We start from the raw sequence: 25,971 nt of genomic DNA on the forward strand, positions 1-25,971 counted from the left end.
TGTACTAAAGGAGCAGGAAAAGGAAGGAAAGCAGTTTCTGCTTAGTATGCAGTCCCTCCCAAGGACGAGACAATGAAGAATCTTTTCAATCTGGCGAGTGTACCAACGGCTGGGTGGAAGAGCAGAGAGGGAAGGGGGGGGGGGAAAAAAAGCACAAATTGAAAATAAACAGAATAGAGTGTCTCCAAAATATTTCCATTTCCTCCCTGATCCTAATTTTCAAGCACAGTAGCTGAATTATTCATTTTGGACCAATGACATGCAGCCAAGAGGACAGAGTCTTTGCTCAATTTGGATTCACATCATAAATTTATGAATTAATGCTGAAATGGAGGAAAGGATGATAATGGAGGGAGCTCGGGTCGCTCAGGTTGCTCAACAATGTCACAACCGGAGTAGTTGAGGAAACTTAAGCTGAGGCATGAGAAGGAAGCTGTGTTGATATATATTTTTTCTGCTTTCTGGTTGAATTGAATTTCTTTGTCATGGTCAGAATCCGGCAAAACGATGTTGTGAATTTAAAGCCTGCAGACAAAACGGTTCCTGTCAGATTCTTCCGACATCCTTGCTGCAGGACAACAGGTCTGTGTCCAATTTCGGGAAAACAAACGAAGGTCAGTGGACCGCATGATTTAAAGACACTTGTGTTTTATAAATGAGGGTGCCAGAAGGATTCCGTTTGAAAGCGGCGGCTAACCTTTAAGCTCCGCACCACCTCAAAAAAATTATTACACTTGACACATAGAAAGGACAAAGTCACACATATGTGCTCGCCTTCCCGGGGGATCTCCACATGGCTGCAGTTCTGCACGGAGGGTGACATACATGTGCTTGTGTCAATGTGTGTGTTTGTGTGTGTGTGTTGATGGTGAACAGTCCCCAGGCTTCCGCGATCCTGTTTGTGTAGCAGCGAGGCAGAAATAATGCCTGAATCTGCGCTCCCTCTGCGTGCGTGTGTGTGTATGTGTGTATGTGGAATAGAGGCCATTGCTAAAGGACATCAGAGAAAATCTGGCCGTCTACATTGACCCAAAAATAGTAGCATTATGAAAGCTGTCTAATGGGGAAAAAGGCTGCAGAAATAAATGTCAAAAAAGAAAAGAAATTATATTATATTAATTGCAATCACTTCTGTCTCCTGTATCAAACACAAGGATTTTTTTCTGATGGTGGGGGGGCACTATTATGCTTTATGTTTCTTGTTAAATATATTTCTTTTTTCAGTTTTGATCAAGGACTATTTTCACTAATTTTACTCTTACCATACGGATTTTGTTTGTTTGCAGTCATATATTCTTTATCCTCTGTGAAAAATGACTAACAATAATGAAATGCAGCAGCTATTTAGTATATTTAACAACGTGATGAGGATTATGCCTCTATATTTAGATTTTCACACACATAACAGCGCTTTCCACAAAACCATAACGCTGATGTGTCCCAAAATGAAAACGATGACACTCATGTCCTAAACGGTTATTTCCATAATATTCCTTTTATGGTGTTAATCTCACCTGGGGGCAGTGGGCAGTGATAAGGGGGGGGGGGGGAATTCTAGTCGGATCATTAAAATCCAATTGGCCCGGCGCGAAACCACATTCAGCTGAGGCAAACTCGGCGTTGCAGGAAAACACGTTTTTGCTCTTACATCTGAACAAAGCAGCGGGATCAGAGGAGAAATCGATGGCCAAACAGCATCCATTAACAGAGTCCTTATGGATCATCTACTGAGAATCACACATCAAAGTGCCAAAGAAGAGCAGAGAGCCATCGCAGACTGATTGACCTGATGCAAGTAACCACACACACAGAAATGAACGGTGCTTCAGTCGTGCTCTTTGCCAGAGGTCATGTGGTTAGAGTTAATGAATAATGTTCCCCGCTGCACTTAGGTTTGGCTGTACAGATGGCATTATATAGATTAGCTACACACACACACACACACGCATGCATGCACAGAGGCGCGTGCACAAGCAATTAAACAGGAAAGTGAAGAAAAAAGGTTTCTTGCAATCACACAACCAACTCGTTAATGGATTCTGTGCTTCAAATAGAAGGTCCTGTTTTAATCTGCGTTAACATTTAACACACGCAGTGTGCACTTGCATGTTTGAAAGGGTTAGAGTGTAATTGAGCAGCTTTAACATCAGTGACCCAAAAACGACCTACATCAGCTTTTAATGAAGTCTTAAGCACAAGATGGACATTTATAAGTACTTGTGGGGCAAAATAACAACTAATTACTCGTGGTGAAAGGGAGAACTGCGGCGTAGTGGGAGTGGTCACAGCCGACTTTAATCACGGCAAATCAAAGAGGCTCCTTACGCTTCGTTTCAAACCAGAGGAGGAAACTTCAATAACACAGCAAAGTTAATTAACAAATAAACTTGAGTCAATGGGAAAATGAAATGTGGCAGAGTCCGGACTTTGAATCCATCAAAAGCTCACAGCGAGAGACGGCAGTCTCGGCGTCGCATCAAAGACGATTCCAATTCCCCGTTCCGCTATCGCAACCGAATGAGCCGTGTGCGACGGGAACTCAGGTCCCAAAACAGCATGCATCTAATTATCAATTCTGTTTCATGTGTTAAAAGAGTGATAATGGAATTTCCGAATGAATTGCCGATACATAATGTGTGAAATGACATTGTATAATTGGAATGAGTGGACGCCGCTTGCAATACTGTTGCGCCATTTCAAGGTCAGCTTGAAGGTCAATAAACCGTCTGGTACAATGTGGCTGCAAAACGATGATTTTTTTTTTTTAGCATGCCATGACGAAATGCTAATTCATTCTAAGGTGCAGCTTCACCAGGGAGTGGAAAGCCAAACAGCCAGACTGGCTGAGAACCCAAAGACCATGATGGGGGGTCACGTCTGAGAAAATTCAGAGCAGAAAGTGAATTAAAGGGAGCAAAATGAAAAGGGCACAAGGGGGCAAAAGATGGCGGTGCGAAACACAGCCTACTGTGACAAACGAAATGAAATCAAGAAAAGCAAAGTACAGGTTAGGAGGTTGCGTCGTAAAAGTCAGCCGGTTCTTGCCTTATGATGACAAAGCGAGGGCAAACATTTTTTATTGACTCCACATGTCAGATGCCAGAACATAAAAAATAAACCAAGATAAGCGTCGTCACTTGCTTGAAATGTTGTGCTAAATGAGACCGGAGAGATTATTAAATCCAATTTAGCAAGTGACCTCAGATGAAAGCGCAAGGTCAGTGGTTCATTCCGTATGCATGTAACCTGGACTTGCTCGTGCGTGCATTGCTATCATCACGTGTGTCTTCTGTCCTTGTCCGTGCACGAACCCTCATCACCATCCAGCAATCTAATAGCCGCGATCTTTCGAGCGGGATGATCACAAGGGGAAACGTTGTCATGCGGGCACATTCACCATTAAAAAAAATCTCAGAGTTAGCAGGAAAATAAATCAAGTCTAAATAATGAATCAATTTTATATTTAAAAATGATTTTCCATTTCTAATTTCGCGGACCACCTGCAATACCTCCATGGACCATGGGAAGGCTGCGAACCACCGATTGACAATCCCTGAAATAGACCCAGGTTGAGGAAAACAACAGTCTTGGTGATTTTCTATTATTTGTCCCAAGGAAAATAAAAGTGTTCCGATAAGATGAAGAAACCCACCACAGAAGATTAAAAAACACATAAAGCTGTCTTTGTGGGAATTGGAAAACCTCCTGCAGCACTAAAAAAATAAATAAATAAATCATGCGGCGCATCGTATTGCAGTTTACTGAGCGGGCGGGCGGGCCTGATCAAAACTCTCGCTTGCAGCCAAGAAATGATCACTTCAATGAGGAAAGAAAGCAAAGGGGCATGTACGTATAAAATCAGAAAAAGGAACAGCGGGTGTTCTTGCCTGATGGCGAATATTTTTTTTTTTTCTGAATTGTAAACAAAACAAAAAAAATCAAGCCTTTGTCTCCATTCTCAAACAGCTTTCAGTGCTAACCTTAAATAAGCAAGCAAGTCGAAACTTTACTTTAAAAAAACAGTCTAAAATCATTCAGTCCAAGTCTAAATAGAGTTTTTCATACTTCTTAGCAAATACCAACTTCTAAACTCGTCTGGCTCTCGGATTGGATTTCTCATTTTGCAAGTGTACCTAATGAAGTTTCCAGTGGGTGTACATTATATTACACCGTCAACTTCCTCTTTATTGATTAGATAATCTCATTTTATTTAATCCCCAACTCTGCTGTTCCATTCTCTCATCTGTCTTCCCCACAATCTTCCGAGATAGCGGAAAATATAGGCGAGGCCTTTCTCCAGTCTCATTCTTGTCATTTCATACGAGTATTTCATTCAGGCTTAAGCAGGAGATAGGGCAGTGGCACACCATTCCTTTACAAGTTAGAGGCATGCACGGAAGAGATAAGCAGACGAAATAAATTATAACCTAGCAAGGATAAGATAGCCAGGGACTGTGACAAGTCAATCTTGCTTGGGGATGGTCTACTTATTAAAAATACTTTGTTTTTTTGCCCTTGTTTTGACTTCACTGAGAGGGTGAAAACTGGCTACGAGTAAGAAGCCCAAACAAGTTAATGAGGAAGAGAAAATAATGAGCTGATTGCCTGATTAGAAGCTTATTCGCCAGCATTTTTCTATTTGCATAGCCGTATAGTGTATGTGCTAGATTTAGTGCGCAATGAAACGTGAAGTGGCTGCTGCTTATGAGCCGACACCAAGGTCACGCTTCGCTCGGGTTCAACATCAGAAAATGGGCAGACAGAAGACTGTGGGGAAAAAAAAAAGACTTCACGAGAAAAGAATATGTGCATAGTGTCCGTAGCATCCACATGAGCCGTTTTTCACAGAGGATAAAGAATATATGAGTATTTTCGAAACGGGTTCAAAAACGATCATACAGTCTTTCGCAAGTAGCTACGAGAACATTTTAGTCAAGTGTGTACGAGGTAATTCGAGGCGGGGTAGGCGTGGCATTCATCCTACAGCTACGCTAAGCAAAGCTATATGCGTCCCGCAGCACACGAATAAGACGGGCTGCACGCCTTGAGCAGGAGTCCGACAAGTTATACGGTCTAGTAGCTCCGATAAAGTCATTAGTTATGTCGAGACGGCCACGTTGGTCTGATGTTAAACAAGTGGAGATGTAGAAACGTCAGCCAAATACAGTATGTATCTTTTGCCATCTAGTGGAAGAGCATGTCATTGCACCTGTCACTATATGTGACTGGCATAGATTGTATTTGTAGAAAATAAATGAAGGTACGCATGAGTTTTGAAATATTCACGTTCCTAGAAAATCACAATGTTTTATCACTGGTACGCTATTAGAACAGGTGCGCTACCCCCCCTGTGGTCTTTTGGGGTAACCTGGTGGAACGGGTGACCTCTGACCTACTGCATATTAAAATAAACCCTCTTCTTCTAATTTTCTGTTGCTCTCACTCGGAAAAGTTTCCGGAGGCTTGTCGGAATGGTCAGCCTTGGAGATGCACATACACATTGATGCAGACTGACACACACACACACACGCAAACACACACATCTTGTCAAATGGTGTTTTTGTTACCATATCCAGCTACAGGAGAGCATCAAGAAATAATCTCATTGCATACGTATGATGTCGTGCAGTTCTACAACGACAATAAAAATAAACGTGCACAAATGTGTGTGTGTGTGTGTTCCTACCCAGGACTGAACGGTGGTCCCTGATGCCTCCTCATCTGCCCAGCTGCACGCGAATGTATTTTCCGTCGTCTGTCTCTCTTGGCTACCAAAATGCCGCCGCCGCACGTGCCACGTTCCTCAGGTCCCCCCCCGTCGGTGTCGTCCACTCTCACTCTGGGAGTCTGACATCGGCACCTGCCACTCACACCTCCTCCCTCTTTCCGCCCCCCCCCCCCACCTCCTCTCCACACTTCCTTCAATCCCTCCCGCCGGCAGGATCGTATATGCACTCGTCCTCTTCACTCTTGGTTGGTTATTTTGTCCACCAGATGAATCCAGGGGCAAAAGTGTCAGCGTTCACTAGGATGTTGGGGAGGGGTGGGGGGTGGGGGCTACATGCAAGAGTTGTCTTATCCTTGAAGGAAGCGCTTGTCTATATAGTCAAGGTGCCCTCCAGCTCCTCCTGCAGCTCAGGTCTGAGGTTGTGGCGAGAGACGAGATGCGGCGCTTGCTTCTGTCCGCCTCGGTATGAGAGTCTCTCTCATTTAGTATGCTTTTCACCGCCCCCCCCCTCTCTCTCTCTTTCTATGCTCTCTAGCTCTTTATCTCCCCCTCCCCTCCTTGCCTTCACCCTTTCAGTCACTGCCTATCTACTGCTGCTTCTGCTTCTGCTGGGACTCACAAATCACAGAATCGTCTTGTGTACAGTTGAGTGAGGCTCGCCAAACATTGAGTCAGGAGGAAAAAAAAAAATCAGATTAATTAGAAGAGCTAGGGAAGGGAGAAGACATTTTACATAAACAGTAAAGGCGCTTCGGTGCACTTTTTCATCAGTAACTGGCTTGGCAGGCAAAGTGTCGGGATCTCAAGCTTGATACACCAAACAGCACTTAAACGAAAATACTTTGAGCTTTTTATTGGTCACGGCACATCTTTTGCCATCTACTGGCGGAGCGAGCAATTGTTCTGCACGCCACAATAAATAAACCGCTGCAACATACAAGTGACCCGATTATGTGTTTTGAGTTTAAGTGTAGGAATCGCAATACCACAACATGGGGAAATTCTGTTAATATTTTAAATATGTTTCTTATATTACCGTATTTTCCGCACTGTAAGGCGCACCTAAAAACCTCAAATTTTCTCAAAAGCCTTATAATAAGGTGCGTGGACCAATATTGAGCCACTACAGCAGGCGTGTCCAAAGTCCGCCCTGCGGGCCAAATCTTATATAGGGACAAAGTTTTAAAATGGGCCATTCATTGAAGGTGCGCCTTATAATCCGGCGCGTCTTATAGTGCGGAAAATACGGTATTTGTTTTTATTTATTTTGTATTTTATGTTGTTTTAGGTTCCACAATTGGTTGTTTTACTATGAGTCACAAGGTGTCGTGTTTTGAAATATATTCATCAATAATTATTTTCAGATGAATTTGGCTATGTCACACTTGTTGCCGTATATACATGAATGTTTTGCATTCATTTTTATTTTTACACATTAGAATATCTCGGGGGAGTCAACTCACACTCAAAATTCGTGTTGCACTGAACCAGATCACAGGTACAGGAATGCAAAGAGACGTCAGCGGTGCATAAAGAATGCTGCACGTCTTGAGCTAGGCTTGGCTGAATTTGGAACATTGCTCAAGAAGCAAACAAGCATCGCTCCAATAACTCCTTGTCAATTTATCCTCAGCTAGACTCAAACCGTTCCCATCCTTTTGCAAAACTCAAGTCCTGACAGATGAGCTACTGCTGCCCTACATGCACTGGCCTGGTTTTTCCCCTTAAGATACATTCCCATCTCTGCGGACATACCTCAGGCATTTAACTTTTCAAATTACAGGCTGTTCAGAAAGTCACTGTGCACTTTATGAACGGCCTCCATTTAGAACACAGAAGGTCTATATCTGTTAATAAAAAAAAATGTGCACAGCTACTTTCAGAAAATATTATCACACTGATATAAATTGTGGGAAAAAAAGAAGAAAGAAAAAAAAAATGGGTTGGTTCTGTTATCCCCTCCACTATTTTCAATTAGCTCATGGGGTCACCACACGTCAACATGTTAGCAAGTGTGCTAAAGAGACCAAGTCCAAACTCAAGTTACGAAGCAATGAGTGAGTTGTGTGAAATTGAGTGTCAATAAATTGACCGAGGCAAACTGCTTCCATTCCCGTCTCACTTAATTTAAGCACCAGCAGCAGATATGCAAATAAATCCCAGCGCAAAAGCAACGGGAAATTTGATTTGAGAGCACATACATCACTAGCTCTCTCCGCAGCGACGCGACGTCACGCAACTAATCCCGGCCTTGTTCGTCACTGTTGTGCTTGGCAGCTTCTTCGCATTTCACCGTTCAACGGGCAGACAGTCGAGAGCCAAGTGGCCTAACGTGGCGGCCGCTGTCACACTCACAAAAATACCGTACATCTCGTATGACCCCGTTTACAACTCCCGGCCACTAGGGGGCCTATTTTCAAGGCATCTGTTATCTATATGCTGTTCATGCAGCAAGTATTTTTTGTTTTTTTTAACCTGGATTATTTATCACAGCATCCATGTGCAAATTTGAAGGAAAATTGCTATTCCTAGTTGCCATGCTCTCTTAGATTAGTGTGAGCTCTCATTTGTTTTCCAAGGAGCCCGCATTGAATGTGTTTTTAAGAACTATTTGTCCAAATCAATCTGTTCTCTCTCTCTACTTACCCTGCCAGATCACAGACAACACATTCATTACCTGTGAAGGTAGAGAAGACTGAAATAACACTTAGCTGTGAGGCTAACTATGATGGCAATTAAGCAGTTATTTGTGCTTGGCTGTGCAAGGCCTTATCGTTGGAAACAGACCTGGACGTGAGCAGGGTGGTGAGCAGGAGGGAATGGGGGGGGGGGAGAAAAGCAACAGTGAAACTAAAGGATAAGGGAAAGAAATAGGCAAGCGCAGATGGGAAGACGCTCAACAGAAACGTGGAGGATATCAAAAAGGGATAATGCGCTGTGAACGAGCAGGGTGCCAGATAAAAGATACAAAGGAGCTGAGTGGGAGGGAACATGGGGAGCAAGTGGTACGTGATTCGGGTGGAAAGTAGAAATGAAGACGGTAGTGGTAAAGGGGGATTTTTTTGAGGGGTGGGTAAAATGATTGTCTGTGGGTATAGCGGGTTAGCATCTCGGAAAGTGTTTTTTTTTTCTTAATGCTTGATGGTTAGTTATTGTTATGGAGTGCCAGGAGAACAGAATAACACTGGAAAAACACTCTCACAGAACCTGCTGTCAGCCACAGCTCACACCCAGACACTCACACGCCACACAGGCAATATTGTGTATACCCCGGTTTGTTTCTTCTGTGGTTTTTGTGTAAAAAATGTTTAAAGAACATTCCTGGAGCACATCGAGGAAGTGTGCAGAGTGTTGGCTTTATCTATGCAGCCCTGTTAACAGATTAATGTGGCCACACCGCATGCGAGAGGAACACAGCTGTCATACTCAGCTGTGTTTACAAAGTATCGCCTGTTTTTTTTTTCTTTGTGCAGAAAGTGGATAAAAACACCCAGTATTTACTTGAAAGCAGCATTTTGCACTTTACTTTTAAAGTCCCTTGAAAGTAAAAAGGAATGTCACAAAGAGCTGTTGGTGCTCTCCCCCTCTGAACTCCAGATCATAACAATGCATGAGTGCTTTATGAATATTTTAGGGAGGGTTGCACACAACAAAAGTGCAAATTGGGATATTTGTGAGTTGCATTGTCATAATTAATAGAGACAGAGTACGTAGGCAGTTGATATAAATCAAATTGGACCACACAAACAAGTTCATGAGCCTGACAGTGATGTAAATAAGTTATTCAATATTCAATCGGTTATTCCACAATGTGCACAAAGGCAGGAACTAGATGTATTTTTCTATTTTGTATCAAATGCCTCACGGGGGCTTTCTCAGAGTACTCCGACTTCCTCCCAGTTGTGCCAGTCGAATCGGTAGCCTGGAGCTCTGAAGAACTGGATGTGAATCTTGAGATGTTTTTCAGCAGTCTACCCAGCGAGAAAAATACATTATCAGCAATTTGCCCTCTCAACCATCTGCAGTGGCTGCAAGGTACTTCAATCGCACATTTCCTCACTCAGGCACACAGTAGGTAGCCATCAAAGTGTGTGTGTGCGAGTGTGTGTGTGTGTATTCAGTAGTAAATCAAACCCAAAGAGCTAGAGTGGAGAAATGAAAAAGATGGTCAACCCTGACTGAGCGGCTTGACTGCAAAATATACGAAAGCCAGTGATTCTCAAAGTGTGGTTTGTTACGTACTGTTCAGACGTCTAATGTCGTCAAATTCTTTGCTTTCAAACAGTTGTTGCAATGTGGTATGGGAAAGAGGGTGCAAAAAGGTTGCAGCTGAAAGGTAGAAGGGATGAGAGAGGCTGCGACGAACATGCGAGAGCGCACACTGATGTGAAAGAAGCTGCTGTTTGTCCTCGGGCTGCTTCCTTGGAGGAAGGACAAGGATGAGGAGGCACTTTGCAACGTTTACTGACAAGCGCTGAGCCTGTGTTCTTTCTCGACAGCAAGCAGCCACCAAATCATGTTATATAAGAAGAAATAAAACTGATGATGGGCTGTGACAATGTATCGCGTAACTTGCCTGATGCTGCATTATAGTACAGCTGGGGAGATTTTATTTCCTGCGATATTTTTCACAATAATGGGAAAGGAGCTTGCAAACCTAGCAGGAATATAAATTTCATCGCTGATCAATGTCAACAGTTTTAGTGTGATGTTTTTCATAAAAGCTCATCACAAGCTACGGTTTTAGCACCACGCTGACATAAATAAACCAAGTCTATATAATCAATCAATTTTATTTTAAGGAATCCTACAATTTTTTTTCATTTCCAATTTCGCAGACCACCTGCAATACTGCCACGAACCACTAGAGGGCCGCGGACCACCGGTTGACAATCCCTGCTCTAAATCAAAGTTGATTCCAGTGTTTTTCAACTTTTATCGAGCCAAGGCACAGATTTGACGTTTAGAAAATCTCACCACTGAACAAAATTACTACAAAATTATATATTTATATACAATTTATTCAGGAAACTTTTCATAAATGTTTTTAATTATATTTATTATTATTCATTATGATTATTATTATATTGACTTATATGTATATATAATAATAATAATAATAATAATAATAATAGGGAATTATACTAGTAGGACAAAATATAATTCTCCCAAATGTCAGGACAAGAGGAGTAATTCTAAAGTAATTTATCAGAGGTGTGTCCCAAGACTTTAGTCCATACATTGCACTGTCTGACGCCAGCACAGATTCCTACAGGAGTGATGGGCCCAGCGTATGGAAGATGGATGCATCGAAAGCCAAAAGCAGAAGCCTGATGGACAGAAGATCAGAGCATCTGGGTCACCATCCCAAATAAGAAGTCCATCGCCTCCAAAAAGTGAGACACATAACTCCAACGTCTGTCTGGGGCCCAGCTTAGAAGAGGATGAGGGCGGATAAATGAGGTAGCTCAAGAGAATGTCACCTCACTAGCTACAGCTTAAAAGCTCATTTACATCTGTTTCACAATCACACGCGGCTAATCGGGACCCAAATACCAAACCCACCGGCCGCCTGTCTTGATTCTTTGAGCTGGAGAATAGCAGGACATGAGGTTTGATAAATGATTGTCTGCTCTGACTCGGAAGCGTTTTGGGGTATAACAGTATGGGAGCTGTAAAAAAGACACGAATAGAATGAGCTTTGTGTTTGGATACCCAGATGGAGTCTTTACACAGTGTGAGAAAATCAAATATTTTCTTTCAATTTCTTTTTTTGTCACTGGCCTATTGTTGATTCACTGTCCATTTTTTGTTAAGTTATCTGAATTGTGCAGCACATGTGATGATTGTAAAGGAACATACAAAAAAAGGCACTCGTGTGCCAGTTAATTAGGAACACTCGTTATGTATTAGAGTGGACAAGATTACCGCATTACGCCTACTTTTTAATTTGAACGTTGACTGTACTAATGTTAAGTCCTGCAGCAAGATGAGATCTCACGCATGCCAAATGAAATAAGTTAATTGCGTCTTAAATTAGGCAAGGGACTTTACTCCATAATAAAAGCTTTACTGTCAAATACAGAGTTTGCCCGAGGCCCCCCCCCCCACACACACAGAGTAGAAATGTCGGCAAGATAATTTATCTGCCATCTTCCTCTCATCCACAGTGGCTTCTTTGTCTCAGAGATGCCAGAAATGATGTTACGGTAATTGGATTGTCAATGTGCCAACATTACCTGCTGGTATTAAATCTGCTGTTTTGGGAAAAGCACGCCACACAATCAATCAATTACATGGCATGCTGAAAGGTTTATCTGATCATGTCTATACAAATGTGTGCACATCTTTTCCCATTATTGCTTTTTTTTTTGCTTCAAAAATGGTTTATTATTGCATGATTGCTTTCTATTGAGTTTCCCGATCCGTGCGCTGATTTGCATTGCAGTGGATTGATTAGTATTTATGGGTATGCTGTGAAAACAATGGAGTGATTGTTTCCATCTGGCCTTTTCTAAAATACAGTCTCATATTTCATGTCGGTAACCTCGCTGGATTGAAAAAAATGTTTTTTTTTTATAGGCGAAGGGATTTGATGCAATTTGATGTGCATGTTTCTCATCCTTTTTTTTTTTTTGCTGACCACAATAGATGAGATTGTGAAATGAATCATTAATAGGGATGGAATGAAATCAGTGGAAATCAGGTAGAATCATCAGCAATTCTATGATGAAATCAAATGAATACGGAATATTTCGAATTTTATTTGCTAATTAAATGGCTTGAGCAAGATAGAAATTCAGTTTAGTTCAATTTTGTATTAGGGGGAAAAAAAGTGCAATATCAGCAAGTAACACAGAAGTAATCATTTCAGAATAAAGATGAGAAATTCCAAACTTGTGGCACTGCATTCAAAAGGGCTGTAAGTTTTCTCCATTCACTTCTTCCTCCCACACTTTCCAAACTAAACCAGGATTTGAACGCCTCCGCTGTTGCCCTCAATGAACTGTTCCTGCTTTACCCCCAAAAAAAAAAAAAAACACTGAAAATTGCGTCTTAAGCTTCTCGTTTTTGTCTCAAAAACATTTGTTGTAATTGAAGCAACTGTCACACTTGTTGCCCTTCTTTTCTCTCACAGGCGTGCCATCTGCATGAGGGCATGAGAGACAATCGCCCCTGGGCACAACATTCTCATCTCCGCTGAGAGCCTTTCAAACGCACACATTGCATTTCAAATATCCTCCAGATCACCTAGTCCAGTCTAAAAGAAGGGCGAGGGAGTGCAGTCATTCTAAGTGGAGGAGGATTGACAAGTGAGTGGGTGAGGCCTTGGCAGAAATACAGCATTTTTGCAGACATGATGGCCAGCAAATGGAAGCAAAGAGAGAAGACGGGTGAGGAATGTCAAAGCTTTCAGTGCAGTTAACACCTGGAAAAAAATAAAAAATCGCATCTTGTACATAACAACAATACACACTGAACTCTTGACTCCCTGAGGGTACAAAGTGAACTACGCAAATGTAAAATGGGAAATAGGATTGGAGAAAAATTTCAAAGTCGACAACCAAGTAGTGGCAAGAGTGCTACCAAGACGATAAACACAAAACGAAAAGAATGTTTTCAGACTCCACACATTCAATTCCAGGAGCGTCAAAAATGAATCGATGACAAATCGATTAAATTAATCTCTTCAATAATCGTGTAATCGTTCAGAGCCATTTTTTAACTAAATATTCTTCAAATTGTTTGATTTCAGGCTTTCGGAAGTCATAATTCAGATTGGTTTCTAGTACTTAATGAAAGCAGCCTGATTTATTTTTTGTGTTTAATAAAAAAATTAAAAAAACATTTGCAAAAATCTGCTTTTACTTTGGAAAACAATGACATCAATCTTTCTTGTGTGATATTGCTTAACTGCTGTTACTTTGTGTATTTAATCACTAATTAATATGAAATAAACAAAAATAGTTGATTAATTAATATAGTAATGGGGGAAATGATTCTTAAATACATTTAAATGAAAATAATATTCCATCCGATTATCGATGCAATAATCAATAGAATCAATAGGAAAAATATAATTTTTGTCATTTTTTTAAGAGTTAAGGAACAAATATTAGGATACAAACATAAGCTACCTTTGCTAAATCATTTGTCTCTGCTGGCGTAGGAAAGAGCCACAAGTCTGACAACATTCACGTGTTATCTCGTGCTGAGCTGGACTAATGCGAACGCGTCCCAGCAGGGTGCAAAAGCCGATACCCTGCAAAAAGTGTTATCCTCCTTAGTGCCCGTGTAGACACCGTGTCAGCACAAGGGGGACTTTCAAGACTGTACACTTGGAGAGAAAGATGCAAAGTGCGCAGTGATGCATGGTCCATTTTTTTTGCCCGCGCAGGACATCTGATAATAAGCCAATCACTGGTGCTGATGGAGACGGAAGAACGATAAGAGCACCGTCGCCCCCGCGGGGTGCCTGACGTAAGGGGCTTGGAAATAGATGGTGTGTGCCCATGCAGACGGGCTTTTCTATGCAGGTCATTGAGCACCTGAGACCGAGGTGACGGAGGCAGCCTCGGCAGACCTCGGATGAATGATCGTCTCATGTCTGCAAAGCGATTGCATGATAAAAACACACTTTGTTCTCCAATAAATCAGAAAGTAGCTTTGCCCCAGCTCTGTTTACAATCACAGCGGAATAGCTATTACGGTGGCTGTGATATATTAAGAAATTAACAAGTGCTTGGTCAAACCTCGTGACATTTGAAACATTAAACCATTGATAGATGAGGCTCATTGCACATTAATTGCTGCGCCCTGACTGTAATAGGGAAAGAAATGGAAATGTTATTTGAGTTTGGCACCGAGGCAAGAGCTGGTTGCTCGGCCGAAGAGGAAGCAGGGTGACTATGAAAAGGCACAACATTGCTCTCTTGTCATCAAGAGCAGGTCTGGTCTGTGTTGATATTATTGAGTTATTTGACTAGCTCCTTCTAAATTAAAAAATACAACTCAGATCTTGATAAAAAATTTGAATGCAGTGGCCCACATTTCACACTAAAAGCCCTGCAGGAATAAATCAAGGCGACTGCAATGAATTGTTTCCATTCTTGCACGCTCGCAAAAATATACAAAGTAATTGCATTCAGTTGAATGCATTGATGTTTTTTGTTGACTTGAAGAAAAAGAAAATGGCTATCCGTGATTTATGCATAGATGTCACGAGATGCAAATGTGCTGAGGCATATACATAATATGCACTCAGCAAACAGGCAATATGAAATCATCATCAGGATGTGGCGAGCACACAGAAGGCAGCATAACAATCACATATGTGAACCTGCATGAGAAATCAGAGGGCTTTGTCTGAGTGCCTGCAGTGCCGAGATAAACAAACACGCCATTTGTCGGGTGTGTGTGAGGGGGCGGGCGGGCGGTAGGGGGGGGGCGGGCGCACGTGTTCCGTCTAGGACAATTTGAGCCTGCAGGAGACCAGAAGCCTCACTTCAATAATTGTGTACTTACTGCAATTTGGTTTCCATATGGTCTTGTGACTATATTTCATTTCACAAGCCAATCAATACTTGGGAGAACAGCAAAGAGACTTCATGCTAAAACCAACACAGGTGGGAAATGTATGGTCAGTAAGAGTTCTCGCCGATACCTAGCACCGATACTTGATAATGGCTATTATGCCTTGCAATACTGTGAGTACTGGATTATTTTTGCCAAGGCAGATTTTTTTTTTTTTATGCAGCCTTTGTTGTCAAAACCATTTAGAGATAGAGTGTACAATCTTCTGCAAGTTGGGGGGGGGGGGGTGACAGTCTAACAAATCATGTGATTGCAGAGTCTATTTGGAAATGGCTCTGTGGTGATGTGGCAGAGAGTCAGCAAGCAGAGTGGAAGAAAGAAGACGGGGAAAGTAGCATGTGTGCGTCTCCTCCTTTCCTGCGTTGATGGCTTTTGCTAGTACTAAGGCACTGGAGTGTGCAGCTGTCATGGCTCCTCCCCGCCAAACAAGAGGAGACACATGAGGTTCCTCAGCCAGGACTCTGGAAGTCCACGCAGCTTTGATTATTTAAGCAAAAGATGGCAGAGGATGGAGATATGGAGAAGGCAAATTGAAGAAGGCAAAGGAGTGACAGACTTGGGTGGGCGTGAAAAAAAAAAAAGGGGGGGTAGAAGTCTGACTCATTCCCATAGCTCTGTTCTGAGAGCTTTGTACTGGAGATGACATCTTGAGCACAATTATATCTCTTGAAAGATGGATTAGGTTCCACATGGTGAAGAAGATGCAATGGGGAATAAATACGAGCATTTTCATCGTCAAATGCAGAATTTTTTTCTGCTGCTGATGAGTAATATTAAATACATTCATTCAATCATTATTTACGTTATAAAGACTAAAACCACTGTTTCCGAACCTTTTGTTAATCCAACATACATATTTTACATTTTTAAAAAATCTCAAAAAGGTTTAAATACAGAAATACACAAAGACACATTTATTTGGTATGAATTTGAGACTATTATAATTGAACACATCTCTTACTTTGTTGTTTGATACACGGTTTAATTGTATCTACTGCCACCTAGTGGTAGAGCGTTTATAAATAAAATTTTATTTATTTATGTTTCTATTTATTCATTTATTTATTTATTTATTTATTCATTTATTTGTAGGAAGCAATTTTCAAGGCACAGAAGAGAGGAATAGCTGGATTAATTAACATTTTAACATCAACACAAACTTCATTAATGCAGACAGTGATGTCATAACAGAATCTAAAGATAAATTGTTTTTTCCACATTTTTGCTGTAAATAAATTATGTAAATTGCGCTTCATCATCCGGTATTTGTGCCTTGGCCACCTGAGGTCAGTCTAATTCATGGATCTATGGATATCGTCAAAACTCCTCAGTAAGCCATTAATATTCATGATTCTTTGCAGAGGATAAAGAATATATGCCTGATGGAATTCTTATATTGCAGTATGTGGCAACTAATTCAAACAATACCTGGCCTCTCTCCCAAAGTCAGCAACCTCACCGAAAAAAAAGTTAATAAAAGCAAACAAACTTTGACAGTTTTCGAATATTTCAATACCACAACGTGACATTTTCAGTGTCTCTGTACCACAAGCATGAGCTGCAGTTTGCCGTGTTTTCCATCCATAAGTGCTCCCACAAAGGCCAAGCTGTGAAAGCCACAGTAAAATAGCTGTAATTATCGTCAATCAGTCGACAAGCAGGGGGTGGCTGAAAGGCTGCTGGCACACAAACACAGCTCAGGCGGAGGAGGGGGAAATATTATTGGATATAAAAGAAAAAGACTCAAAATCTCAAAATCAACCGGCATGTCATCCATCATAAATGAGATTTTTCAATGTAGTCGATGCAGATGTGAGGTGGAGCCACTTCTGGGCTGCCTCTGATTCCAAGTTCCTCCCTCAACCTGACAGAATGAACGATTTGTTTTCAAAGACATGTCATTTGTTTCTTGTGTACCCCCCTCCTTCATCCTCCTGGCATCTCCTCACTCCGTGTAAATGAGCGCTTTATCCGAAATTGATTAGCAGTTCCACTAATTCATTATGAGTGCCAGGCACGGAATGAGTAATTGATTTTGAGATAACAGGCCGGGGTGAACATACTGCAGTTAGCTGCTTGACAAGAGCTAGCGATGCCGAGCATATCAAACTTAAATGTGATCTCCTCCAAATTCCATTTCATGTGGACGTCACGCTCCTGTGCATGCTTTTATATTTACTGTACCTGCTCACCACAAGCCCAATAACCTTCTGAGGCAGAATTACAGATGGTGACAGAAGCTGGGATGCATTAAGCACAGCAGGAGAGTCTTCCATGAATAGATGTAATATTTGCACATTACAAGCAGTGAGTAATCTCAGAGTAAAGTACAGCACCGCTTTGATCACCAGGCCATGGTGAGAGACCAAATAGTGAATTGATTTGCGCTTCACTTAAATTCAGATATCGGGGAAGTAGTTTAAATGCCACCTGATTATACTGCCCCCTGGTGGCCATACCAGAATCAGCACAATGGAACAAAAAAGTTTAGGAGGCACATGCATGTTTGATCAATTGAAGACCTTAGATTGTCTATGGTCCTCAATCTTTTTTTTTCTGCTGCTGCGGAGAACAAAGCCATACATTTTGCTGTTTTCAGTGCAATGTTACAACAATAAACATAAATCCACTGTTTTTTAAACAAATATTGAATGCATTTTTAATCTCATCCACCAAGTATGAAGCTCTCAAGGCACTTACTTACATTTGAATTCGTTTTGAAGGCGTCATTAGAGAGCCGCTCGCTGCAAATTGGGCGTCATGCATATTACCTGGCGTCGTATGATCCATGGTCTGTGAAGTGGACCTTTCTTTTTTTTCTTGTGGAATCATCACTGGGGCTTTCCTCATTGCAAAGAAACTTTATTAATACGACTGTTTATTTTACTCATTTTGCTATCTTGTGGATTTAACATGAGGGTCACACGACCCAAAACAATTTGACGTCTCAAGAGTAAAATTTAGATATTAGTAAGGGAGAATCCTGTCACCTTTCAAAATAAAATATCTTCAGCCCACCCAATACAGTGATCCCTCACTACTTCGCGTTTCGTTTATCGCGGCTTCACTACATCGCGGATTTGTTTTTCCAAATTAAAAAAACATTTAAAAGTAGAAATAAAACTTCTAAATTGAGCAAACATGTGTCTAACCTTTAGGACAATGTAGTATTGCATAAAATGTTTACTTGGCAACTACTGGACTATACAAAGCAATTCACCAAGCACAATAGCGCACTCTGCTGGTGAATAAAGAAACATTTGTCTTGCAGAGGTGGCAAACGCATTACAAATATAGAGAATTCATGTTTAAAAAAAAAGTTAGTGCAAAGTACTTGGCTGAACTGCAGTAAAGTAGTCTACTGTACAGATAACCAAAAACTGTACTTAACTATAATGAAATTATTATTATTTTGTCACTCTAGTGATGACAGCAGCTTGAGAAAAATCATTGATGGATATATTGTGACTTATGAGAAAACCTCAGTGCCCTGTTGGCCTCTTCCTCTTTCATTCAGCCCACAGTTGTGATTTGCCGGCTGCAGAGCACATGGTGATGTCAGCATGGCCTCAGTCAACGCCTCTGACTTGACACGTTTTTTTTTTTTTTTTTTTTCCTATTCTCCAACACCTGTTTCTGGCTGTCAGAGCTTCTCACATTGTGCCGCTGCCTCCGCGGCGGAACAACAACTCTGTGACAAAGGCCCCTCGACACAGCCTCAGGATTCTCACATGTCGACTCAGGTAGGTCCTTCCTTCACTTCGGGTCAAAGGTTAGGTCTCATCTGGGTATGGATACCACCTGCTTTTTTTTGTGTGTGTGTGTGTGTGTTGTATGCATCCATTAGTCTCTGTGTGGAGATTTTTCCTCACTTCTATTTATAGTGGTGCAAGGACATTAACTCAGTGTCATGTAATGTCATAAGGGTCTTTCAGCATTTTCTGTAAATGTAAAGGTGAGATAGTTTTACTTTCTTTCAAATTGGTTTTGACACTATGATTTGAGACAATTCAGGTAGATTAAAAAAATAATGTGATTTTTACACAAGTTAATTTCCACCAAGGTGACATGTTGTTCCACGTTGTTATTTTTGATCCCCCCGTGTCATTTTGTCTCAGGAAAGACATGGAGGAAAGCTATGAGACATTTGAAGAGGAGCTGGGGCTAACAAGAGAAGATCCTCCTCCGCAGAAGCCTGTCCGACAGATTCGCCGACCAGGTGGTGACACACACACACACACACACACAATCTGTGATGCCTTGCACATGAAATACGCCGACTGTAAATACACAAAAGCTCAACTATATATATATATACCTGTACAAGCCACTGAAACATGATTCCCTGTCCAGTGCAACACAGTGATAATGTGCCCGAGTTGTCTCACAGAGATACTTGGCGGATGAATCATTGCTTTATTCCGACAGGAGTAATTAGCCTAAATCCCAGAATATTTATGTGCTTTTTGGGAAAGAGATTACCAAATACTATTTTTGTGGATGCTTGTGAGCCCGAGAGGATCAAATATTGCTTTTTATAAGGCAAGGCCTGCTTTTTCCTAAAGGGGTCTTATTTATGCATGCCAATTTAAAAAATAAAAATTATTGTGCATTTGTAATACCAAATATTTCCATTCTAGCATGAATTGAATTTTTTACATTTTTGATGTTTTTCATCTCTTAAGTTTTAAGTATTTCGTAACAAGCTGGCTTTAATTCATGTCAATGTCTATTGTTGCAGAAATGTATGCGAGTGGCAAAGTAAGAGAGGTTGGTATCTAAACAAGCAGTATGATGTGTTTTTCCTCATTTCTTTCATATCACGTTTTGTAAATGACATTATGCGAGCTGTATAGGAAACGTCTGCAGTTCTTCAGCCTCCAAAAGTAGAACCAACTATAACTATGGAATCAACTCCTCCCAAAAAATGTGGGTTTCAATAATGTGTGCTGTCAATCTGACGTTAAAACGATCCAAATCAATTCATTCGATTTTCTTCTCCTTTAGTTCCGGTCCAAAAAACCTTGTCCATGCAGAATCTGAGTCAGATTGAAACACCGTGGGAGAATGTCACACTCAACCGTTGTCTGTTTGTGGCCATTTCTATCCTGGTCCTCACTTCGGGGTTCCAGAGACTTCACGGTGAGCACAAAGAACGATCGAAGTTCAAACTTGAGGACAAGGCCGAATGTCGTTTTGTTGATGTAACAGAGACTCTGCGCAGTCGAGGGATAGCGGAGGAGGAGGAAGAAGCCGATTTGACCGTGAGACAGCCGACCACGTTACGACACAGAGGAAAACCGCCGCAGGTAAAATGGGTAGAAGTTTTCTCGGCTGTCACGATATCAGAAACGCTGAACGACTGTTAAAGAAAATAAAAATCAACACTCACTTTATGTTTTTAGCTTGAGACAACTCTGTGGGAGGTTTTGTTTTGGTGGTTGCCGGACCTCGATGACGACGGTGACGAAAAACGGACGAGGAGAGAAGCCCAAAGCTCAAGAGGTCTTCGAAACAAACCAATTCCAGACAAAAAACTCATGAAGAAGAGCGAAGGGACATTAAAGACCAGAAGGGCCAGGAAAGTCCGAGAGCAAGAAGCTAAAAACAAGAAAAGGAAGGAGGACATGCCGAAGACATCGGATGAAGATGAGCAAAAGGTGGGAAAGGAGGATGCGGTATCCAACACCGATTGAAGAGAAGAAAATAAAAATGTCCAAAAGGATGATTTCTCTCCGTTGGGACATAATTCCTTATCGCTGTCGTAGTCCTAAATCCAACTTGCTTGTTAGTTTTAGTAAAGCTGTCAATAGTTAGAGAAGACGTAAATAAAAAAAACACCAATGTGTTCCTTTCCTTCAACACATCTTGTTCAAAATATTTTAGTCTGCACTGTCCCAAGTTTCATGTTATTCTCAACTTTGAGGCAAAACACTTAAAGGTACTGTCATGTTATTGTACAGGTTCCAATTTCAATTTTTTTTAAACAAATACAGACCGTTTTTCCCACTAGAACCTTTAATTATAAAATCATAAAAATGAGTGTGATTTTAAATGTAGAACTTGAACACAATTAATTGTTACCCGCTGCAAGGGCCTCGGGGGGAGGCGGCCTCATTGGCATTGGTGGCATGGCCATCTGAGAGGGCATTTGAGGGGTACCGGGGGCACCGGGGGGGAGGACCATCCCACCTGGAGGCGGGGGCATGGACTCATTTTGTGGACGAGGCGCACTCATAAGAGGTGGAGGACGCTTCATACCAGCAGGAGGCGGAGGACCTGGTGGCAGGAGGGCTTTTTCCATTTTAAAGTGGAATTGAAGGAAGAACTAAAGAAAAAAAGGGGGGGAACAAAAACACTTATACAACACGCCTTCTCAGGGGTCAAAGACTTGCAACTGGTACCTGTTTTGTTTCTCGGTTCCAATGTGTCCAGAAGCGGCTCTCGGCTTTGTCGATTTCTCGACTGGGGACCTGAAAAGAGCCAAGATGTTCACATTATAAAACAGCAAAGACAAACTAAAATGAGTAAGCAACAGTCACCTTAAAAGCGATAGTCTCGTAAGGTTCCGCAGCCATCAGCAGGTACTGCCAACGACGGTCCGGGGGCTCGATGCGCTGTTCGTATGCAGACATGAAACGGTGTCTCGGCCCAATACCTTCTGCTACTTCTGGGTAGTCAATCTGACGGTTGGAGGAATCCACTTGAGCTTCATTTAGTTCTCATATGATTTCATTTTTGTTTTGCAATTAGCACGAACCTGGAATAGTAATGACTGCTGCCCAGTCTCTGGATCCCTCTGTTTGGTTACTGAGAAGGACATGATGACATTTGATAATAAAATAAATTACACAATTGTACACTCACAAATAGTTTGGGTTAAATTAGTAGCTAAAATGCAGTTTAACCTTTACAGGTGACCTCCTTTAAACTTTGAATGCAGGTATCCATGTTTGAGGACTTTTTGCAGACTTGACCTTTCATTATGAATTTTTAACCAAAGCACAATATCCCTGACATTTTTTTGAGCAGTTTGTAATCACATTCCCTTACTTTACCTTTGTATCCAGGCCGGCCAATTTTGACAAATTTCCTGACTTCGACCTTCACTTTTGCTGGCGCTGGCTGAGCTGGAGCTTCTTTGGCTTCTTTGGCAGCGCGCCGTGCTCTGAAGACAAACAAAATCTAACATCTCCAGAAAATGCCAACAATTGCTCACAGATCAAATAAGATGCGGTACTTACAGATTGGTCTGATGTTTCTTTCCTTGTGTGTGGGCTAAGTAGCTGCCCTATAATGACCAATAGCACAGTTAATATTGCACTTAAGTCACAAACAATGTACATGTACAGAATAAAATTGTAACCTCATTGTTGTGAAGCGTCAGGCAAAGTTTGCACTCATATGATCCTAAATGATTCTTCATGAAGTAGGGGTCTTTATTGATGTCAATGGTCTCTAGAGCCAGTTGGCGTAACCGCTCTCTTCTGTCCCGATTACTCTCCGAGGAGGACGCCACCCCTCCACTTCCAGTCTTCCCTCCAGCTCGATGTTGGAAATCCATTTTTGAGAGGTGATTGACCAAAACAGGAAAATTCTCCCAGGCAAAATGCCCAGTTAATCTGACAATGTACAGCTGTCTTTTTGTCTGTCTTGTTTCAGTCACCTAGGTGGGGAAATAATAAGAGGTTAAAGAGTTAGAATATTCTGAGCAGAAACACATGAAGCATTTGTTGACTAAGTTTTAGGCTATTGTAAATATTAAATATATTTTTAAAAAAAGGTGATTTAGCGAATAGGGGTAATAGACGGGGGATTACAGTAGAGCAGTTTTAGACAAGTACGCATTTTGAATTTTTTCAATCAAGTTAGCAATTACATTAGTCTTACAAGTTATATTGTTTAAGCAACAACACACACTTTTGGTTATAGCGGCCAGCCGACTTTGGTTCGAGATGTTTTACAATTATGTGACCGGTGGCTCCTGAATGCGGAGCGGCAAAGCTAATGCTAAGTAACACAATTAGCTAGCTGGTTAAAACCGGTTTTTCACACGACTATTGAATTCCAACAGCAAAAATATGAGTGTGCTTCACTGCGATAAAAACATTAAACCTCACTTATTCGTTATTAATATGTATTTCGTAACACTTACCTACAATATAACGCTAAGATCACGCTACTAGTGAATGCGGCCAGGACGCATGCGCATGTTGTTTATTCTTCACTGGGACTCTACTTGCTTCGATTGTGTTATTAGCGACATCTAGCGGTTGGAAGGCACACAAAATAGAACATCGCGTTTCGCCTAGTTCGACCCTTTCCGACTTCCGTACAACGTGCGAAGAGGCGTGGTCCTGCGTTGTGCGCCTGGAACGAGAACAGACACTTTTGCTTTTTGTTTTCCGCCGTCATCGCCATCAAACAACACCTTGCGATGGAGAAACTTATTTAACAATATCACTCAGGGTTTCTAACGACGTACATTATAACGTCGTAGTGTCTTCGTTATGGGAAATGGCCGTATCTAGTGTGTCCAGCGCTCGTGCTAAATTGAACTTTTACTGTCAGTGATGCGTTACAACGAGAAGGAGATGATGCATCTGAGCCGACAACCTTCAGAAATGGTCGCCGAGCTGGGGATGCGTGGACCCAAGAAAGGAGACGGTAATCTTTTCCTATTAATACCGCTGACAACAAATGTTAGCTTAGCAGCATAGCCACATGACAGCTTCCGGTTTGTGAGTTTCACCTTGGTTTCACTCTTGTGTTGCAGTTGTGAAGAGGAGGCTAGTGAAACTCGTCGTTAACTTCCTCTTCTATTTTAAGACTGATGAGGAAGAAGTGAGTGCAATTACATTAGTGCTGTGTTGATATATTGTCCATTCATGAATGACTTATTCATTTGTTAGCCTGCTGGAGCGCTGCTATTGGAGCAGTGTCGGGTGGAGAAGGAGGCCAGCCAGACCTTCTCCATTGGTGAGTGGTAGCAATTTTGGATTTTAATGTCTGCATGTTATGACCCCCCTCCGTGTATCCTGATGACTTGGCTGGAGCATTTATAAACCTTCAAATGAGTGCTACTTGAACAGACATGCAAAATTGCAACACATACAAAGCTCTGTTTTTGTTTGCAGCGTTTCTGGAAGATGCAGAACGAAAATATCTTTTTGAGTGTGACTCTGAGGAGCAGTGTGTAAAGTGGATAGACTCCATCATCAAGGCAAGGTATGCGTGGTAAACATAGGCTCATCTTGAATGTTTAATAAATAGAAAACTCCAATGAGTCTGGTTAAATTTTTTGTTTTAAGTAGATTGTTCAAGCTCAGATCTTTCTCCTCTGCATAAAGTTTTCCTTAGAACTAATCTCTTCTCTTCAACAGCTATGAATTCATGAGAAGAAACCTCATCTTCTACAGAACTGAAATCCACAGGCTCACTGGAAAAGTAATTTCATTTTTTCTGTGTACACAATGTCAACATTTGCCTGAACATCAGGTACAGTTCACGGAATTTCACCCAATTTTACGTGCTAGATCAGCCAAACCGTAAGACCCTTTGCTGTCTCTGCTGTTTGAAACTTTCACTCAGAGTGGAGTATATCATGTCTGTACAGCCTGATCTATACTGAGCTCATGTTTATTACTTTGCCGCAGGATCCATTGGAGCAGTACGGCATATCAGACGAAGCTCGTTTTCAAGTGACTAATGGCCTGCAGCATTCACCCAGGGACGCCTCCTCCATGTAGACAGACCACCATTGTGCATTTTCTTTTCGGTTCTTCTCGCCACCTCGATAGTACCACCACCCTGGACTCACAGTGGCATTACTGAAAGCACTCCTTTGTTCTTGCATTATTTTTAGATTATTGCTTTTCATCAGTTGACTACTGGCTGTAGGACTTTGAAACCACTGGCTTGCTGTGGCGTTGTCATCAAAACTGTTTTTATTTTAGAGTAAATATGGGCCTACTGTCATTATAGATATGGTAATTTCTGTGAGTCACAAGGCAATATTTGATTTGCAACTGGTAGAATCAATCAGGACAACGGGAAAAATGTTAATGGATACTGTGCACCATTTTAGAGAAATTAAGCCTAGAGTTGCTTGTGGAATTTGAAATGCTGCGTTGAGCCACAATTGTGTATACATTATATACTGGATGTATATATATTTTTTGTTTTTACTTGGTCGAAAGAAAATTCTTAAAAGGTTATTTTTATAGTTGCTCATCGAAACTACTTGGTTTAACAAAAGACTTGCATTTGCACATAGTACTTGGTTTTGGGGGTTTATTTTATAACAGTTTCAAAAATGTACTTGAATTAACTTTGTATTTTCTATTGCACTTTCACATTTCTTTGGTTAAGTTGGACCATCCCAGTTTTTGTATGGCGCTATAGCTCACCCGCATTACATGTAAAGACTTCTGTAGGCTGCAATATAGTGTTTATATGCATAAACATCCATTTCATAAGCAGTATTTATAAAGTGTCCTGTTTTCTTCACGTTGAATGTATTTGTTGACTTTCACTTCTGCAGATCTACACAAATATTGGCAAAGTCTGATTCAAAATGGCGCTGGTACATTATAGAATGGTGCAACTTTGCCTTCATACTATCTAATGATATATTATTTCACAACGAA

At 41.3% G+C, this 25,971-nt stretch overlaps 3 protein-coding genes across 5 annotated transcripts; 2 read left to right on the plus strand and 1 right to left on the minus strand.

The window, feature by feature from the left end:
* Positions 1–18,934: 18,934 nt before the first annotated feature.
* Positions 18,935–21,184, plus strand: LOC133165996 (uncharacterized). The gene is made up of 7 exons (XM_061295946.1): positions 18,935–19,065; positions 19,441–19,541; positions 20,064–20,092; positions 20,179–20,251; positions 20,330–20,464; positions 20,534–20,631; positions 20,728–21,184. Exons 2-7 carry the CDS (start codon positions 19,448–19,450, stop codon positions 21,016–21,018), a joined length of 720 nt encoding a protein of 239 aa, XP_061151930.1. The 5' UTR covers positions 18,935–19,065; positions 19,441–19,447; the 3' UTR covers positions 21,019–21,184.
* Positions 21,185–21,322: 138 nt separating this feature from the next.
* On the minus strand, positions 21,323–23,584 carry sf3a2 (splicing factor 3a, subunit 2). Of its 3 annotated transcripts, XM_061295945.1 has the most exons (9): positions 23,478–23,584; positions 22,689–22,988; positions 22,567–22,613; positions 22,381–22,490; positions 22,083–22,132; positions 21,865–22,005; positions 21,727–21,795; positions 21,584–21,650; positions 21,323–21,514 (listed from the first exon to the last, which is right to left on the minus strand). In XM_061295945.1, exons 2-9 carry the CDS (start codon positions 22,884–22,886, stop codon positions 21,396–21,398), a joined length of 801 nt encoding a protein of 266 aa, XP_061151929.1. In that variant the 5' UTR covers positions 22,887–22,988; positions 23,478–23,584; the 3' UTR covers positions 21,323–21,395. The 3 variants fall into 3 exon arrangements, with proteins under 3 accessions (XP_061151929.1, XP_061151927.1, XP_061151928.1); XM_061295943.1 differs by having other exon boundaries at positions 21,323–21,650; XM_061295944.1 differs by having other exon boundaries at positions 21,323–21,650; positions 23,482–23,564.
* A 67-nt stretch (positions 23,585–23,651) lies between these two features.
* Positions 23,652–25,806, plus strand: plekhj1 (pleckstrin homology domain containing, family J member 1). The gene is made up of 6 exons (XM_061296035.1): positions 23,652–23,989; positions 24,099–24,166; positions 24,235–24,301; positions 24,460–24,550; positions 24,706–24,769; positions 24,979–25,806. Exons 1-6 carry the CDS (start codon positions 23,896–23,898, stop codon positions 25,069–25,071), a joined length of 477 nt encoding a protein of 158 aa, XP_061152019.1. The 5' UTR covers positions 23,652–23,895; the 3' UTR covers positions 25,072–25,806.
* Positions 25,807–25,971: the final 165 nt, after the last annotated feature.

This window comes from Syngnathus typhle, linkage group LG13, assembly GCF_033458585.1.
Source record: "Syngnathus typhle isolate RoL2023-S1 ecotype Sweden linkage group LG13, RoL_Styp_1.0, whole genome shotgun sequence".
Lineage (NCBI taxonomy): Eukaryota > Metazoa > Chordata > Actinopteri > Syngnathiformes > Syngnathidae > Syngnathus > Syngnathus typhle.